Source organism: Ascoidea rubescens, assembly GCF_001661345.1.
Source record: "Ascoidea rubescens DSM 1968 unplaced genomic scaffold ASCRUscaffold_1, whole genome shotgun sequence".
In the NCBI taxonomy this organism is placed as follows: domain Eukaryota; kingdom Fungi; phylum Ascomycota; class Saccharomycetes; order Ascoideales; family Ascoideaceae; genus Ascoidea; species Ascoidea rubescens.
The window spans coordinates 1,433,627-1,451,474 of NW_017962913.1; the positions used below are offsets into that span (position 1 = coordinate 1,433,627).

Here is a 17,848-nt window from a genome sequence, read left to right on the forward strand (position 1 = left end):
TTCTTGCATTATACTTCTATCAACTTTATTTGTTGTTTTTCAATTTTCCTTCATTTTTCCTCTAATTCGTAACAAAGCAAAAAACAAAAAAAAAGACAAATTTTAAAAAAAAACAACTCTCATCCTTTTAAAAAAAAATCTAAAAAAAAATCAAGACTTGATACTTCCAATTTCCTGCAAAAACTATTCCAAAAAGCATCTTAGAAAGCATCTCAGAAAGTATTACAAAGGTATTTTTAATTTATTCTCAAACAAGTCTACCTCAATAAGATTCAATAAGATTCAATAAGATTCAATAAGATTCAATAAGATTTAATAAAACTAAATAAAATTATATAACAAACCATCAGTTTTAACCTAATAATATCTCTCTTATTTCCAATATCAATATCACTACTAGCAGTAATATCACAACTGTTATATTCCTATCATATCATACCATACCATAATATCAATAATCAATACAACAGTTATTAACCATAATCAACTATATATTGTTTTAATTATCCTCCTTATTACTCTATCCCACATATCACAGCCCACCACACTTAAAATTATCCACCTAATTCCCACCTAATCCCACTTGATTATCAACACCATCATGTCAAATATAAATTCAGGCAATCTAAATAATCAAAATTCAAGAAACATATTAAATCTATTTGATAATCCAATCAATGATAATAAACCCGTTAATTCAAATCTAAACAATAACAGTATTAACAATATCAATAACAGTATTAACAATATCAATAATATTAATAACATTAATAGCATTAATAGCATCAATATCAACAACATCAACAGCATCAACAGCATTAATAATATCAACAGCAATAGCCAAAATAATACAAATCAAACCCAAAATAATAATATATCCTCCTCCTTCAGGTTACCTCCAATCTCCTCCTTATCAAGACATAAATCCCCCTTAAACATTTCTCACATAGGGATTCAAAGCTTATTAACTACTGACTCCAACATCAGCAACATCAGCAACATTACCAGTAGTACCCCAAGATTGTCCAACTTGTCTCCAATTTCAATCTCTAATTCAAATTCAAACTCAAACCCAAACTCAAGATCAAATTCAAACTTATCCCTAGCTTCCTTAAATAACAATATCTCCAATAACCATAATTCTAAAACTAGATCTCCTCAAAATATCAATATCAATGTCAACAATAACACAAATAATATCAACTCTCGTTCAATCTTAAATGATGAAAATACTTACTACCAATTACCTGCTGTTCCTTTCAATGCAATTGACAGAAGAAAACAAAATCTAGATATTAATTCTTCTACCAATCCCATAAAAACAACCCCAATTTCTAATTCCAATTCCAATTCCAATACAAAAAACTCAAACAACTTGAGATTACAACAACCTCAAAGATCTCAACCTCAAAGAAGAACTGGCTCTAATAATATCAACAGTCTACTAAATAATGATGATGACGACGATATCTCTCATAATATCGTACTCAAACCTTTAAATCTATCAAACAACAACAACAACTCTACTAACAACTCTACCAACAACTCTACCAACAACTCTCACTCTCATCATCATCATCATAGAATAATTATTCAGCCAAATCCAAATCATAACTTACACAACATTCAAAACAATATCAATATTAATAACAGCAACAACAACAAAAATAACAACAACAATAATAGTATTACCACCACTACTCCTACCAATAATAATAAAAATAACATTCACTCAAATTTATCTATTTTATTGAACTCTTCTTCATCATCCCAAAATATCGCCCCCTCAATATCAAATATAACAAATCCTCAAAACTCCCTGATGAATTCTTATTCTCCTTACCAACCATCTTATCAATCTCATTCTCAATCACAATCTCCAAATCAATCCTATACTCAACTCAATCTTCAACCGCTGGCTCATCAATCTTCTCTTTCACAACAATACAACAAAACCTCTCAATCTTATCAAAACCAGCAAAACCAGCAAAACCAGCAAAACCAGCAAAACCAACAAAAATCAAAATCACAAAATCAAAATCAAAATCAAAATCTATATTTATCAAATACTCAAAATTCTCAGTTCAATTCATCACCTCAGTATCAAAATCAATATCAAAATCAATTAAAACAAATTCCTCAACCTGAACTCCAATCTCAATCACACACACATTCTCATTCTCAGTCCCATTCTTATTCTCAATCTCAATCTCAGTCTCAATCTCAATCTCAATTACAATCAAAGATTTTAAATCCAAAATCATCTCAATTGCTTCAATCTCCTCTTCAATCTCAGTCTCAACCTCAACCTCAGAATCATTATCATTCCCAATCTCAAAACTATTCGAATATTCAACCTCAGCCCCAACTTCAAAACCAAAGTCAATCAAACAACCAACTGGACTTATATTCCAACTCTCATCAGTCACAGAGAAGTAATAAAAATCTAAATAAACACTTTCAAAATAACATTTTGAATCCAATTCAATCGCTGAGTAATCAATCTAATGTTTATTCTCAAAATCAATCTCATATTTCAATCAACAATCAACAAAATCAGCAAAATCAACAAAATCAACCACAACCACAACCACAATCTCAATCTCAATCTCAATCTCAATCTCAATCTCAGTCTCAATCACATTCATTAAAACCTTTGCAATTAACAAGTATATTACAATCACCAAAGCAACAACAACAACAACAACAACAACAACAACAACAACAACAACAATCACAATCACAATCACAGCAGCAGCAACATCAATTAAAGCTCCAATCTCAAATAAAACCTTATGAGCATCCTTTAAAACCATTGCTTAAAGCAAACCCAAAACAAATTCAGCAACAAAAAATTATTATTGAACCATATATTAAACAGGAAATTATAGTGGAAAATGATGATATTTTAAAATTCGCTTCAAAATTTCCGAGAAAACATTTAGGTTCAATTTTATACACAACTAAACCAACAATTGAAACATATAAAAATTTCAGTATTGACATCAACGCAAATGAAAGTAATATGCAAGAAACGTTTGCCCCCCTCATTCCAGAATTAAGAAGCTATATTAATTGTTTATTAACTATTAGAATACCCCATTATTACTTAAATTCTCTAAATAATCCAAATTTAAGTTTTAAAAGTCGACCATTATGGGGAACAGATATATACTCTGATGATAGTGATATTGTTGCAATATTAAAACATTGCGGCCATATTGATGAGGATAGTAACGATTATTTTCAAAGCAATTCATTAGTATCATTGGATAATGCTACCTCGTTGATTCCTCAAGTTGATTTAAGAGAATATAGAACATTTAAAAAACTTATTGGTAAAACCAAAAGAAAACAAATCACTCCTGGATGTCTTACAAACAAATTGAATATAATCAATAACAATTTAAAATATATTAAGGATAACATTGAAATTTCAAAAGATTCCAGTGAAATAAAAAAGAATTCAAAAATTACTGCAAATAAAAACGGTAAAAATAGCAAATTTGGTAAAGATAGCAATACTTCGAGTCATTTGTATAGTTATCAAAATAGCAAAAATCAATCCGATATATCTGTGGAAGTAATAATATTACCAACTTTAAAGGCCTATAAAGGATCATTTAGAAATAATCTAAATTCAAGAAGCTGGAATACAAGCCATGATGGTATGTCAATTGCAATTTATTCTGTGAAATTCGAAAACTTTAGTAAAGTTCCTTCAAATGAAATTAAAAATAATGAAGTAGTGTACAATAAAAACTTGGTGAATATATTTGAAAACATGAGTCAAGATAGAATCAAAAGAAAAATAATACATGAACGATATATATTGTTTAAGAAAATGTTTGATGAATTTAGTGGAGACTATAGCGATGAAAGCTCTGATAATAAGTCGAATAACGATAAGTCATACTACAACGAGAAGATCAAACAGATCAGCAAAGAATTTCACCCAACTTTAACTGAAGAGAATAGAGCAATTAAGAAAGTCAAAGTGAACTGAAAATTGAAACTGTTTAAATAGTTTATATATGGATATTTTGGTAGAATGATTGTATATTTAATGTATATTTAATGAACTTTTGATCAATTCTCTGTGGAGATTTGCTGATTTCGGCAAAGGAATGGGATTATACTTAGTTATTTTTGCAATGTCCTGATTTGGAAATTCTTTACAAATTTGGGCGACTTTGCTCATCGCGGAGATATTTCTGTCAAATCTTTTATTTTTTATTTGTCATTGGAAAAATGTCAAAAGCTGTTTCGGGAACAGAATAATGGAGAGTAGCTCTATGGGCAAGAGATGTTTGGAGGAAAAAAGGGTTTAGGAGTCTTGCTCAATGCAAAATATGGTGCATGCAGAAAGAACTCAACAAGAAGTTCAAGAATTGGCCGAGGATTTAGCAGTTCTTCTGTTGTTAGATATGACAGAAGCATTGAGCATGAGACTTTGATTGATAATGCAAGAACAAATATTAAAGGTGATTTGGAAAAGTTTGATAGGTCTTCATTCATCTTGTCTGCGTATTATCCTAAACCAACAAGAGATTGTTTTATGGCAATTAAAGCATTTCAGTTGGAGGTGTCCAAGATTAACAATTTTAAGAAAAATGTTAATAGCTTTAGTATTGGTGATTTAGATCTAATTGATTTGAAGTTTAAATTTTGGTATGATAATATATCCAAATTATATGAAAACAACTCGTTGTTTAGCAAAAATGAGATTAGAAAGACATCTAAACAACCCATTTTATTGTTATTGAATGATGGAATTAATAAAGGTCTCAATTTAAACATTGAATACTTTGAAACATATTTAAATTCAAGCAAATACTTGATTAAAAACAATTACCAATTCAATAGTGTTGATGACATATGCTCTTTTGGGGAGGGAACTTATTCCCAACTATTATATTTACAGCAGTCAATGCTATTATCAAAGATAATTTCACCATCCAGTATAAAATTATTAGAGAAAAAGAATGAATTGCAAAACCTTATAACAGATATTGCTGCACATATTGGGCAAAGCAATGGAGTGGCTACAATGTTAATGAGATTGAAATATTATAGCAAAAAGAATATTATAGTATTACCAATAAATTTAATGAGCAAATATGATATTTCACAGGAAGCTTTGCTTCGATATCTATATGATAAACGAAACAACAAAGAAGATAGTAACAAAAAGGATAACGTTGATATTGCTTTTGAGAATAAAATTAAAGATATTGTATATGAAGTGTCTACGGTTGCTAATGATCATTTACTAGCAGCTAAGTTCAAATTAGAAAAACTAAATGAAATGATAAATGAAGTACTAAAAAAAATCGATGAAAGCAAAGATAATAAAAATGACAATAATGTCAACGATGATAATTATTTAATATTAAGACAAAGCAAAAATTGGAATAAAAAAATTCCTGACGCAATCTTTGTTCCATTTTTAAATTCGATTCCAATTGAAATTTTTTTAAACAATTTACAAAAAAGAGATTTTAATTTAATCAATTTGAATGAAATGGAGACAACAAAATTATTAGATACAAAATTTAATCATTATAAATTAGTCTGGAAATCCTATTGGAATTATCAAAGAAGAAAAATATAATATAATATAATATAATATAATATAATATAATATAATATAATATAATATAATATTAGAGAATCATAATAAATAATAAAGTATTTAATATTAAAAATCACATTTATAACTATGCTGTGATCAATATTTTCAAGAATTGAATCAAATTTGTGTTATTAGTTAGATTAGGAATCACTCAACAGATTCAGTCTGTATATAAGTTATTTTCATTTTAATAATTGAATTTTTTTAAAGTTTCTTTTAGACAAAACTCGTTTTGATAAAATTTAATTGTAATTTTATAAAAAAATGTAAGCTTAAAATCAATAAAAAGATTATATTAACTTAAAATAAAAATAAATGCCTTCAGCCAGATTCGAACTGACGATCTCCTCATTACTAGTGAGGTGCCTTACCAACTTGGCCATAAAGGCAGCTATGCTGTGAAAATTATTTACTCTTATATAAAGTATATTTTTTTAAATACATTATGATAAATTTGAAAGACTTATGAACAACTGGCATAGGTTTTTTCTCGATAAAAACTAAATTTTGTTATGAATATATTTATAATGAGGAGTTGATTTGCTATGATAAATAGTATAAAAATCAATCATAATATTCAGCTTTATGGATCTCTCAGACAGGTTCAGTGATCATCGAAATAGATGAATAAGTAAATGAATGCTTTTTTATTGTGAGCATGTTTGCTTTTACTTCGGCTCTAAATTGGGTATATAGAATAATGTTAAAAGCCAATTCTATTATTATGTTACTTAGTGAAAATATCATTGGATGTGTTACGAATAAATAGTAAAACGAAAAGAAAAACTAAACGCAATTGTTAAGACAGAAATTATAAATGTTCAGATCGAGTTATTTTTATGTTCGACAGAACTTTTGGAATTTTAGCAATTAACTATAATTTGAATGATTTATTATTTTAAAGTAAGGTAATTGAAGTGTTTTGGTTTGAACAATTCTCAATAGTTTTTTAAGTTCAGCAAGTATTTCAATTAAAGATACTGTTGATTTTTAGGTCAAAAACAGAAGGATTTTTCTGTGTGTTTATGCAGGGATTATTTATTGCTTATTTAGTCTTATTTTTGGTTCTCAGTATTTTTGATGTTTATTTTCTGTGATATTAGTACCGTTGAGTCATGATTACAGCAAAAGTTTCAGTTAGTGATCACTGATTTAAAAGTGCATTTTTAGGAAATTAAAATAATTTCATCACCAGAAATTTACTAATTCGGATAAATACTGCAATGTTTTGAAATTGAGTGACTTTTTTTTTCCGCTGAATTGACTTGTTAAATTACAATTTTCTATTATTATTTAAATGAGTTTGCACCTTTAAAGCATTTTCTAGTTAGTTTTATAAAAAAAATCGTTTTAAATAAACATGTAAGATTTTTTATTTAATTTCAACGTAATAATTGCTTTAGAAGTTGAAGTTTTTTTCCGGTTGTCCTATTCGATTATAAAAAAAAGGGTTATCAGCCTTTGAGCCCTTTTGTAAAAGAATTTACTTAGTCATTATTAAATATCCTAAAAAATTCCAAGCAAACATAAAGCTCACCAACTAATGATAACAAAAAAAATATCTACCAATTTAAAATGTTTTTTTTCAAGTTTATTGACCTATTATTGTTATCCATCAAATAAGGTTTGAAGTTCCACAGGGTAACGCTCAGAAATAATATTCTGTTCTGTTTTTGTTCTGTTTTTGTTTTAACTCACAGCCATGCTCCAGCTGAGATATAACAAGTCCCAGCAGTGTCACTCAGTAGCCCAATATGTCGACTTTGAATATACCAATGGAAGATGAGATGGATGTGGACGATGAATTGTTGGAAAAGCCAGAAAATGAGGACCAGAACAAAAACGAGCAGGCCAACAAAGACGCAGATGCTCTGAAAGACTCCACCAAGCAGGCGATTAAAGATGAGGATGATGACGACAAATCTGCTGGTCCCAAGTTCAATATACCCATTTTGCCCGAGTATTCTAGGAAAGATAAGACGCTAAAGGAAATATTGGAAATGATGGATGAATACGCCCCTATCATACCAGATGCAGTCACAGACTACTATCTTGCTAAGAATGGGTTTGAATGTTCTGATAAGAGAATTAAAAGATTATTAGCATTGGCTACACAGAAGTTCATCAGTGATATAGCTGCTGATGCTTACGAATACTCTAGGATCAGGTCTTCTTCTGCTGTTTACAACTCAAGCAATCCTCAGGTTAGAGCCAGAGCATTAGCTGCCAGTCAGCTTGGTGTGCAAAACACTACTAGTTCTTCAGGCAATAACCAAGGCAAGATTGTTTTAACAATGAATGATTTGAGCAGTGCTTTAGGAGAATATGGTTTGAATATAAACAAGCCAGATTTTTATCGTTAGTTTCACGTTCAAACCAACTTCTCCATCATTTCTTTTCTTATGTCATTATTTTTTTTTTTTTATTTGATTATTTTGGATATTATTTTTAAACTTCTAAACATATTTTATTTTTTCTACTTCCTTATTTCTGATTCGATCATTTATTTAAATATTTACTCTGTATACTATCGAGACAAAACAATCTAAAGCAATAAACAGAAAAAATTAGAAAAAATTAGAAAAACTAAAAAAAAAAAAGTATTATGCAAATGTAATTTTTATGCTCGATTTAATCAACAATATCAGTTGTACTTGTGAATTGATTATCATTTAATGGTAACGGAATAATATCTTTATCAATCTCCAAATTGGTAATTTTACTTAGAATTTCTTTATTTTGTTCTTCTTTGTATTCTTGAAATTGTTCTTCATTATCAAATACTGCTGCAACACTAATACATCCACATTTATCGAAAAGATCTAAAATTTCATTAGCTTCGTTTATTGGAATATTTTCAAACACTTTATTGATTTCAATTAAAGATTGTGTTTTGAGAGCTTTTTGCATTATAATTGGTATTTGATTGAAATATTTACACTTTTCAATTTCTTTTGGATCATCCGAAAATTCACTAGGTAAAGTGACAACTAATTCGCTATCTGGATCCATTGATTTTAATTGAATGGTTTCGACACCTTCAGCTTCGTCATCTTCAGCATCATCCGATTGGTTTTTAGAGGGAGAATCGTCAAATACTTCATTATTAGCATGCATATATTCACATCTATTCTTTATATGAGTATAAGTTTCTTCAACATCTTTTAAGAAATTGTATCTTGCAGGACTTGAATTCATTATTTTTGGAATCAATTGTTTAATTATCTTTTGTCTATTGAAATAAATTTTTTTATAATTTGAATTATTTATGGTGGAGTTATCATTTGAAGGCCCAGCTAAGGTAGCAACAAATAATAAGATTGAGGATTGATGAACCATTTGTCTAGCCTTTTCAAAATCTCCATCAAATTGGTATTTAAACGCCTTCATTAATAAAGCGTTTTTCTGATTTTCAGAGATAATCCAGGGGTGAGCATTTAAAAATTTAGCACTTGCGATATAATTATCTGGATCAATATCTCCAAAAATCTGAGTATCTGGTAATATCTCAAAATTATCTTCATGAAATTGATGATCATTTGTTTTAGAAGCAGATGGCACATCTGGTGTTGAAACAGAGGTAGCTGTAGTGGCTGGGGATTCAAGCTGAGATGAGGTATTGGTATTTTTCACACTGTCACTGGCGGAATAATCGGTTGATATTGTTGCTGGCAATTCTGCTGATTTAGCAGAATTGATATCAGGTTGTGTGTACTGTGTGAATTGTTTAGCAGAAGAAATTGGCTCTACTTTTGTCTTATCGGTTGAAATTGAAGTTGAAGAAGTTTGTGATTGAGATGGGGGTTTCAAGTCAAATTTATCTTTATTGAAAACAGCTTTATCAAAACCTGTATGGATATCGTCAGAGGTGATATGTGCCTTAGCTTCTTCTTCCAAAGTTTTTAATTTTGCCATGTTCTTTCCATGGACATCGTCAATTTTCTTTCTATGATTTATGACCAAGGATCTCAAGATTTGTTTTTTTTCGGATTGATCATTAACACTGGGATAATCCTTTTTCAAATCGCTCATCAATTGGAGAAATAGGTCTTCGATCATTTCATTGTAGGTTGGGGAATCCTCCATATCTTCACTTTTGTTTTTCTCTTTGGGATCAAAGTGAGCATTTAAAAAGCTGTTTCTTTCTGAGGTTGAGTATAGTTGGTCTTCGTTCAATTTTTCCAACATTAAGTCGACTCTTTTGTTCAAGTTGATGTACATTTGGTTCTGGATATTAAGAGTCTTAATCTCGATGTTTCTCTTTGCCCTCTTTTCGTGGATATCTCTTTGCTTCCAGCGAATAAACGATCTTTTATCGACATTAGGATGGCATTCGATGTCGCTGTCGTCTGATAGTTCAATACGGTCCCACTTGGAGTAATCAAGAGCCATTGTGCACTGTAGTTGTGGTAGTTGTTCTGGTGAATCTGCTGTTTCTTCTTGTTCTTGTTCTTGTTCTTGTTCTTCTTATTCTTCTTGTTCTTCTTATTCTTCTTATTCTTCTTATTCTTATTCTTCTTATTCTGTTATTTATCCACGCTTCTTTCTAGCATCTTCCAGAACCACAAACGGGTAACGGCCTTCCGTTTCAAAACGAGCTTATAATAGCGGAAAGTTGTTTTATTCAGGTTGTTTTATCAGTATTGTTGGTTTGTGGGAAATGTCTGTTGGAATTCCAGTAAAGCTTCTCAGTGAGGCACAGGTGTGTATTGTTTTTGGTTTTTTAGTTTGCTTGTTTAGGGGAAAGGCTTGTTACTGACATTTAGAACTCTTTTGGTTGGATTTTGCAGGGTCATATAATTTCTTTAGAGTTATCGACCGGTGAGATATATCGAGGCAAATTGCTCGAGAGTGAGGATAATATGAATGTTCAATTGAAAAATATCACAGTGATTGCAAGAGATGGTAAAACGACTCATTTGGATCAAGTTTTTATTCGAGGATCGCATGTAAGGTTCTTCCAGGTTCCTGATATGTTGAAAAATGCTCCAATGTTCAATGCGAACCAGCCTAAACCTCCGGCTCCAATTCGAGGTCCTAGAAAGAAGTAAAACAGTAGAGTGGGCATATTGTTAAGCTGGATTTGAATTTACAATTGGAATCGGCAAATTTTGAATTTAGATTTGAATTTAGATTTGAATTTTAGTTGGAATTTTAGTTGGAATTTAAGTTGGAACATAAATGGAAGTCGAAATGAATTAGTGTTTTACTTTTTGGCTGGAAATTTTGGGGAGTGTTCTATTATTTTTAATTTTTATGTTTATCATATGTTTAATTCATTTTATTTGATCTTGTATTATATTGTACTAAATTTTAATTAAATTTTAACTAAATTTTTTTTGTGTGTAAAAAAAACAACCGATTTTTATATTAATAATAATATTATTATAAAGTAAATCATGAGATGCAAGAATTAAATTGAATTGAATATCAATAAGCTCCAAATGAACAGTTAATTTTAAAACAAAAAGATCAAATCCGAAAAGCTTTGCCAAAAAAAAACCCGAAACTTTTAAAGTATATAATTGTGTTTATGAAGTAAAAAAAAAACCAAAAAGAAAATGAAAAGAAAATGAAAAGAAAATAAAAAAAAATATAAAAAAATATAAAAAAATATAAAAAAATATAAAAAAAATTCAAGAACAAAATATATATAATCATAGTACTATTAATTATAATGTGGTATGATAGGGTAAAATAAATTATGAAATTTTATAATGTATATGGTAAACTAACAAACAAATTGAATTTAAATCAACAAATAAAAAAGTCATAAGTCATTAAGAATAACAATAAAAGACAAATTAAATAAGAAAAAAGATTAGAATTTAAGAGATTAGAAAAGTATAAAAGATATTGATAATAATGATGATGGTGGTGATGGTGATGGTGATGGTGATAGTAATAGTAATTGTAATTAGCACAATTCATAGGTGGAAAAGTTTTTTCTGCTCCATGAATCGAAATCCCATTTATGAATCCCATATTGACCTCCAACTAAAAGATGAGTTCCTTGTCGATCATTTGTAACACATAAACCGGTAATGTCATATTTTGAAATTGAATATTGGTCTCTTTTTTTGTTGTTGTATTTAAAATCAATAGATTTGTTAGTGAGACTGTTGTGTTCTGGGACTGAGGTGTCGTTCTTAATATTGATGTTATCGTTACTGTTACTGTTGTTGTTGTTGTTGTTGTTGTTGTATAGATTGTAGAAGTTAAGATTTGTGTTTATATTTGAGCCTAGGTTGTTAATGTTATTATGATAAAAGTACTGGTTGTTGTAGCTTTCATAGACATCGTTGCTATTGTTGTGGGGTATAGTGTTGTTGATATGGGATGTATGATTATTATTATGTTGGTTAACCATAATTGGATTTGAAAAATAGTTTGAAGGCAAGATTTCACCGGTATTGTTTTTGATTTTAGTGTAGTCTTTAATTAAGGGTAGATTTGTATTTTTGTTATAATCAGACTCGTTGAATTGAGAAGGTATTGATATGATTTTATGGTTTTCCAAGTTTCTTAGATCAATGATGTGGATTTTGCCCATTGTTTCGGATAAGAATAGAAGATCGTCTTCGATATTGCTGAATTTAAGGCATCTAAAGGCGCCTTCTTTTGTGAATAGTTTTCTTGTTGAGTAGATAGTGTAGAGAGGATTGTTTAGATTTCTTAGATCATAAATTAGAGATCTACCATCTTGAAAAGCAGCAGCAAAATAGTATTGGTTGGAGTGGAAATCTAAAGAAAAGCCAGAATCAGCTGGGGTTATTATGTTTTTAACGATTTTGTTTGAATTGTTGTCAATTATTGAAATGTTTTTGGAGTCACCACAGGTTAGAGTTATGTTGTTTTTCAAGGAGGTGACAGAGGAATTTAGGTTATAGCCAATGTAAATTTTGTTTAAATTGTTTATAATTCTATTGTTTTGGATTGAAATTTTGTACAAGTTCTTGTCGTTGTTGGATAGCAAAGCATTGTAGAAATTGTTGTTTAGTTTGAAGATATTGACCGAGTTGTTGATCATTGTGCCGATTTCAGTTTCGATGGTTATGTTTAGGTTTTTGTTGAAGATTGATAAGGAGCCAGTAGAAGTGTCAGCATTGATCAGGCCAGCTACTAGGAGTAGGCCATCCTTTTCTTTTAGACATTTGGGGTTGAATTTTAGATTTAGGATAGTTGAAATTTTGTTGTTTTTCAAATTAAGGCATTTGATTGATTTGTCAAAAGGAAAGTAGATTTCATTTGGACTAAGAGTTGAAGGTTGGATCAAATCGCTTAATTGCCAGTGGTGTTTTGATATTTCAGTGGGATAAAACTTGTGATTTGGTAAGATGTAAGGGAAGTTTTTGTAGTATTTTAGATTTGGATTTACTTTTCTTTTGTTTAATAGATTCAAGCTATTTCTTTTCTTTATGGAGTCGACTGTCATTGTATTATTGAGGTTATTGGGATTAGTAATGTTACGGTTATGGGTGTGGATGTGATTATGAATATGGTGGTGAATGAAATCGAAATTGAAATTGAAATTTAGGATGATATTGGTATTGTTGTGTCTATGGTAATTACTATTACTATTGCTATGGCTATTTTGGGTATTTTGAGTATTTTGGGTATTTTGGGTATTATGGTTATGGTGGTATCTAAGCTTATAGAACAAGTAAAAGGACGATATTAGTATAACAAAGATGGAAAGCGATAAGATTAAGAAACTGTTAGGGAGACCAAAGATATATTCATTGAGTTTTGTGTAGCTAGAGGCAAAGCTGAACATATAATCGGAAACACCAGATTAAGGAGAGATACCACAGAGAGCGAGCAAGAAGGATAATTGGCTATTATATATCAAGCAGAGGATATAAGTTGCAGATAGATCAGTATTGGGTAGTATTGGGCAGTCTTAAAGGTGAGTGTGGATTAGGAAAGGGAGCCTGATGGGGTCGGCGAAGTGGAGTCACAAACACCGGAAAGAGCCAGAAAAATGCAGCACACGCACCAGAAACAGCACCTCTGGGAGCAGAAACAGCACCAAAAACACCAGAAGCAGCACACGCAGCACAACCACCACTTCCTCCACAACCACCTCCGATAGACGGTTAGCTTGCTTTCCGCCCTCTCCGCTGTCCGTGCCGGAGCGCTTTGCTTCTTGACCCGCGGCGGACGTTCCGGACCCGCGAGTGTGCAACCGGCCTCTTTGTTCTGGTGCAGCCAGCCCGGCGCTGCACGCACAGACCCTGCACACACAGGACGTCCGCGCGCCATCTGTCAAGCACCGGTCTATGCACTCATCGCTGCACCGGGACCTCACCGGATCTCGTTCCCAGTAGGGTCTCTTCAGCGAGAACAAGGCAGAACAGTCTTTGTGCAGCGCAGAACGTCCTGCCTACACAGGGGATGGATAACGGAATAAGTCAGACCGATCACAGATGAGAGAAAAAGGGAGCAAAAAGGAGGAAAAGCTTTGAATAGGGACTCGAATGGGAGTCATTATTATCGATCACTAATAAGCTCCCAGAATCTATATCCCATAATACCATAAATATTCTATATGTCCTATATATCCCACTTTTCATAAATGTCATAAATGTCCTATATGCTATAGTCATACGGTCAAGATCACAATTTTGACATGCATACTTTTGTGTTTATGGTTATCCACTTATCTGGCAGAGTCTCCTTATTCGCCAGAAGTCTTAGAACCTAAACACCCAGTCTTGCTGGTTTAAGTCGTCGACTATTCTTTGCAATCCCCTTTTATTCTCAGCATCAAAATTCTGCTCTGGCTCTCCCTGATACTCTTCATCATTTTCCTCATGGCAGTTGTAACCAGGAACCAACCGACTCACCGGTTTAAATGATCTTAGGTGGATTTTTTGTATTGTTCTTTGCGTACTGTTATATTCGTCATTGATATCTAAAAACTGGTTTATCTGGATAATTGAAAGGTTTTTGAAAAAATCGTCACTCAATGAGTTTCCAAATATCTTTCGGAGCTTTAGTGTGTTTTTTCTCTCCAATTCCTTTAACGAATCTCCATTTCTATAATCATCGTTGTAGTCATTATTGAATATTTCCTCTTTTGAATATCCAGGAATTGATACTATGACATCCACTATCTTATCTTCATAATTATGTGCATTAGTATTTGGATTTTTCATATTTGGATTTGGTCTTGATTTCGCATGCTTGTTTAGCAAGTGATTCTCAAAGGTATCATTTAACGAGAAATTCATTGAAGAATTCATTGACGAATTCATTGATGAGTTTATAGAAGAATTGAATTTCAAAAGCTCATTTGTATCATTGAAACTAAAACTATAATCACTCAAATCGTAATCATGAAATTTATTATTAAATATTGATATATTGTTTTTATTTTTGGTTTTGTTTTTATTCATGTTATTATTCATGTTATTATTCATGTTATTATTATTAGTAGTAGTATTCTTCTCATTATTATGTTTACTTAAATTAAGGAGATTGTTGTTGTTATTTAAAATATTATTAATCTGTTTATTCTTAGTAAAACCATCCTTATTATCACTTTTTTCATCGTGATAATCAAAATCATCAATATCAAAATCATCATCAATATTGTCTCTCTTAAATATCAATTTCGATATATTTTCTGCTTGTTTGAATGCTTGCAACTTTGAGTTTCTTAATGGTAACCCATCACTGAATACTAAATACTCCTCATCACTATCGCTATCATCCTCATTATCTTCTTCATTATTAGTATTGTAATTATTAGTATTGTAATTATTAGTATTGTAATTACTATTATTATAATTACCATTATTATAGTTGGCATTTCTTCTATTCGTTTGATGCAATTGTTCAATTTTATCTAAATGAGTACTCAAATTCAATTTGGAGTTTTTGTTCAAAAGATTTTTTGTTTTATTGTTTTTCACATTACTGAGCTTCTGTCTTAGCGAAAATATGTGACTTGAATCATCATTAATATTTATACTATCATATCCCTCCAATTCGTCATCATCACTATCTTCCTCCTCTTCTTTATCTTCCTCTTCTTCTTTTTCTTCTTCTAATAAAATATGTTCTTCACTATCTCTATTGAAAAATTCATCGTCTTGAAGTTGATTCGGATTGTCGTTTAGATCCAAATACTCATTGTCTTCATCACGATTAGTCGGCACTGAGTTCTTAAACCCAATTAAATTCTTGGTCTTTGAAAATGATTTTGCTTTAGAAAAAGTCTTTGTTTTCGATATCAATTTGCTCTTTGTTTTCAATTTTGACTCAGACGTCCTTCTTGGTGGAGTAACAGTAAGGGCAGCAGATGAACCTGATTTAGTAGCTGATGTGATTCCTCGAAACAATTGTCGTCTTGAATCTTGCCTTTTATTAGGCATTTTATGAACAAAACCTTCACCAGAGAATATATATAATAAAGTAAAATACAGTAAAATACAGTAAAATACAGTAAAATAAAATAAAATAAAATAAAATAAAATAAAATAAACAAAATAAACAAAATAAACAAAATATCAAGCTAAGCGATCGATAAACAAAATTTCATCAATAGGAAGAGCCGAAGGGTCTCAAAATGGAAACGTTATCTATGTGCTCTCAATAACCTCCACCACACCCCAGTATTGCACTGATCTAGCGACTTGGAGCTGTTTGTTAGAACTGTTTGTTAAAACTGTTTATTAGATCTATTTATCAAAACTGTTTATTTACTCTTCTCCAGTAGATTGTTCCAATGAAAACTTCTGGCACAAAAACACCGATTTCTGCACGTGCAGGCGGATGGATTTTTTTTCCCAAAGAAGAGCTGAGCTACTAGATTCATTGCTCAGCGAAAGCTATCAGCTGGATAGGATTTAACTTAATTGGGTTTCATTTATCGTTTCTTTTAATGGGCCATAGGATGGTCTGTATCTTAGGGGATAGTATGGAATAGCCATTTTTTACAATATAAATATGCTCAATCCTTCTTGTTTGATTCTACAAGTCCAAGTTAGCTCACCACAGTACTCAATAACTTAATTATTATTGTGCTAGATACAAACATAAACTTCTGTTCTTCTAATCAATTCAGCTCTAATAATCTATTTCCAAGATGCCAATGTTATATAAACCAAGAAAGGATGGCTACGAAGTCAAACCAGCTCAAATTCCATCCCCAGGTAACAATTCATTCTTGGGTGATATCTTCACCTCAGATGCTCCATTAGACAAACAAATCTCATGTGGTTTTTACAAACAAGAAAAGGGTGAAAAATTGGTTTACACTTATAGTTATGACGAAATGAAAGTTATTTTGGAAGTTGAAGGTACTTATACTATTACTGATGAAACCGGTTATAAAGTGACTGTTTCTCCAGGTGATGTCTTTTACTTTAAGAAGGGCACTACCATTGAATTTGAAACCACTGGTTATGGTCTCGCTTTCTTCTGTGGTTTACGTCCAGCTGATTCCGGTTAACTATCTAGTCCAGTAAATTATAGATTATAAAATTCAATATTCCTATATAGCGACTCATTTAATATATAATCATATTCATAATAGTTTCTTGTGCATTTTGTAATGATAAGTGAATTTTTTTACCAAAAGTCGAAGGTCGAAAGTCGAAAGTCAAAAATTGAAAGGATTAATTCCTGCTTTTAGAAATGTTATAAAAAATTTGAATCATAAATTTGGATCGTAAATTTGAAAAAAGAAGGTCTTTATGAGTGGTCTCATTGAAGTCATGTGAAAAACGCGTGATATTTCTAAAACAGATTTCAAGAAAAGTGTTTTTTTTCTCTAAATTGATTGATTTTTTTGGACAAGAAAAGGTATTGTTGAAGAGATTTCGAATTAATATTATAAAGATGGCATATAATTTTTCAGAAGAATCCAAGGAACGTATTATTAAAGTGCTAGGAGCTACCAGAACGATGGTACATTATACATGGGTTCCATTTATTTTGTATTTAGGATGGAAAAGCACTAGTAATAAACCCAATTTAATATCATTATTTTCTCCATTACCTTCAGCATAATTAGCGTTAGTTAGAACAGGATGGTGGGAGGTGTGATCATCATTATTACAATTAGGGATATGTGATTTGGTTGATAATTTTATATTATTTTTTATCATTTTAGTTGATTCTAATTTATTTGTATATAGGAAATTATTAGTGGATAATAAAAAATCATTAAATCCAAAGCGGATAATTTTGAAAAGTAAGATT

At 30.8% G+C, this 17,848-nt stretch overlaps 8 protein-coding genes and 1 non-coding gene across 9 annotated transcripts; 6 read left to right on the top strand and 3 right to left on the bottom strand.

The window, feature by feature from the left end:
- Positions 1-601: 601 nt before the first annotated feature.
- ASCRUDRAFT_67883 (zinc-coordinating transcription factor SFP1) lies at positions 602-4,006 on the top strand (the record flags this gene model as incomplete). Its single annotated transcript, XM_020191445.1, has 1 exon — positions 602-4,006. The coding sequence occupies one exon, from the start codon at positions 602-604 to the stop codon at positions 4,004-4,006; it is 3,405 nt and encodes a 1,134-aa protein (XP_020050128.1).
- Positions 4,007-4,283: 277 nt separating this feature from the next.
- ASCRUDRAFT_52988 (uncharacterized protein) lies at positions 4,284-5,614 on the top strand (the record flags this gene model as incomplete). Its single annotated transcript, XM_020191108.1, has 1 exon — positions 4,284-5,614. The coding sequence occupies exon 1, from the start codon at positions 4,307-4,309 to the stop codon at positions 5,612-5,614; it is 1,308 nt and encodes a 435-aa protein (XP_020050129.1). The 5' UTR covers positions 4,284-4,306.
- A 337-nt stretch (positions 5,615-5,951) lies between these two features.
- Positions 5,952-6,024, bottom strand: ASCRUDRAFT_t12. Its single transcript has one exon. It is a non-coding gene; the product is annotated as a tRNA-Thr (tRNA).
- Positions 6,025-7,389: 1,365 nt separating this feature from the next.
- On the top strand, positions 7,390-7,998 carry TAF10 (Taf10p; the record flags this gene model as incomplete). Its single annotated transcript, XM_020191205.1, has 1 exon — positions 7,390-7,998. The coding sequence occupies one exon, from the start codon at positions 7,390-7,392 to the stop codon at positions 7,996-7,998; it is 609 nt and encodes a 202-aa protein (XP_020050130.1).
- A 364-nt stretch (positions 7,999-8,362) lies between these two features.
- CDC37 (Hsp90 co-chaperone CDC37) lies at positions 8,363-10,027 on the bottom strand (the record flags this gene model as incomplete). The annotated part of the gene is made up of 2 exons (XM_020189830.1): positions 8,363-9,241; positions 9,386-10,027. Coding segments are annotated over 2 exons (1,521 nt in total), but the record flags the coding sequence as incomplete, so codon positions are not given.
- Positions 10,028-10,290: 263 nt separating this feature from the next.
- Positions 10,291-11,028, top strand: SMD3 (mRNA splicing protein SMD3). Its single transcript, XM_020192357.1, has 2 exons — positions 10,291-10,337; positions 10,426-11,028. Exons 1-2 carry the CDS (start codon positions 10,296-10,298, stop codon positions 10,684-10,686), a joined length of 303 nt encoding a protein of 100 aa, XP_020050132.1. The 5' UTR covers positions 10,291-10,295; the 3' UTR covers positions 10,687-11,028.
- A 398-nt stretch (positions 11,029-11,426) lies between these two features.
- Positions 11,427-16,298, bottom strand: GID11 (Gid11p). Its single transcript, XM_020188775.1, has 2 exons — positions 14,347-16,298; positions 11,427-13,286 (listed from the first exon to the last, which is right to left on the bottom strand). The coding sequence occupies exons 1-2, from the start codon at positions 16,015-16,017 to the stop codon at positions 11,553-11,555; spliced, it is 3,405 nt and encodes a 1,134-aa protein (XP_020050133.1). The 5' UTR covers positions 16,018-16,298; the 3' UTR covers positions 11,427-11,552.
- Positions 16,299-16,479: 181 nt separating this feature from the next.
- Positions 16,480-17,189, top strand: ASCRUDRAFT_73596 (cupin domain-containing protein). The gene has a single exon (XM_020192358.1). The coding sequence runs from the start codon at positions 16,731-16,733 to the stop codon at positions 17,094-17,096; it is 366 nt and encodes a 121-aa protein (XP_020050134.1). The 5' UTR covers positions 16,480-16,730; the 3' UTR covers positions 17,097-17,189.
- Positions 17,190-17,460: 271 nt separating this feature from the next.
- On the top strand, positions 17,461-17,828 carry TOM7 (Tom7p). Its single transcript, XM_020192359.1, has one exon. It carries the CDS (start codon positions 17,486-17,488, stop codon positions 17,654-17,656), a length of 171 nt encoding a protein of 56 aa, XP_020050135.1. The 5' UTR covers positions 17,461-17,485; the 3' UTR covers positions 17,657-17,828.
- The last annotated feature ends 20 nt before the right edge of the window (positions 17,829-17,848 follow it).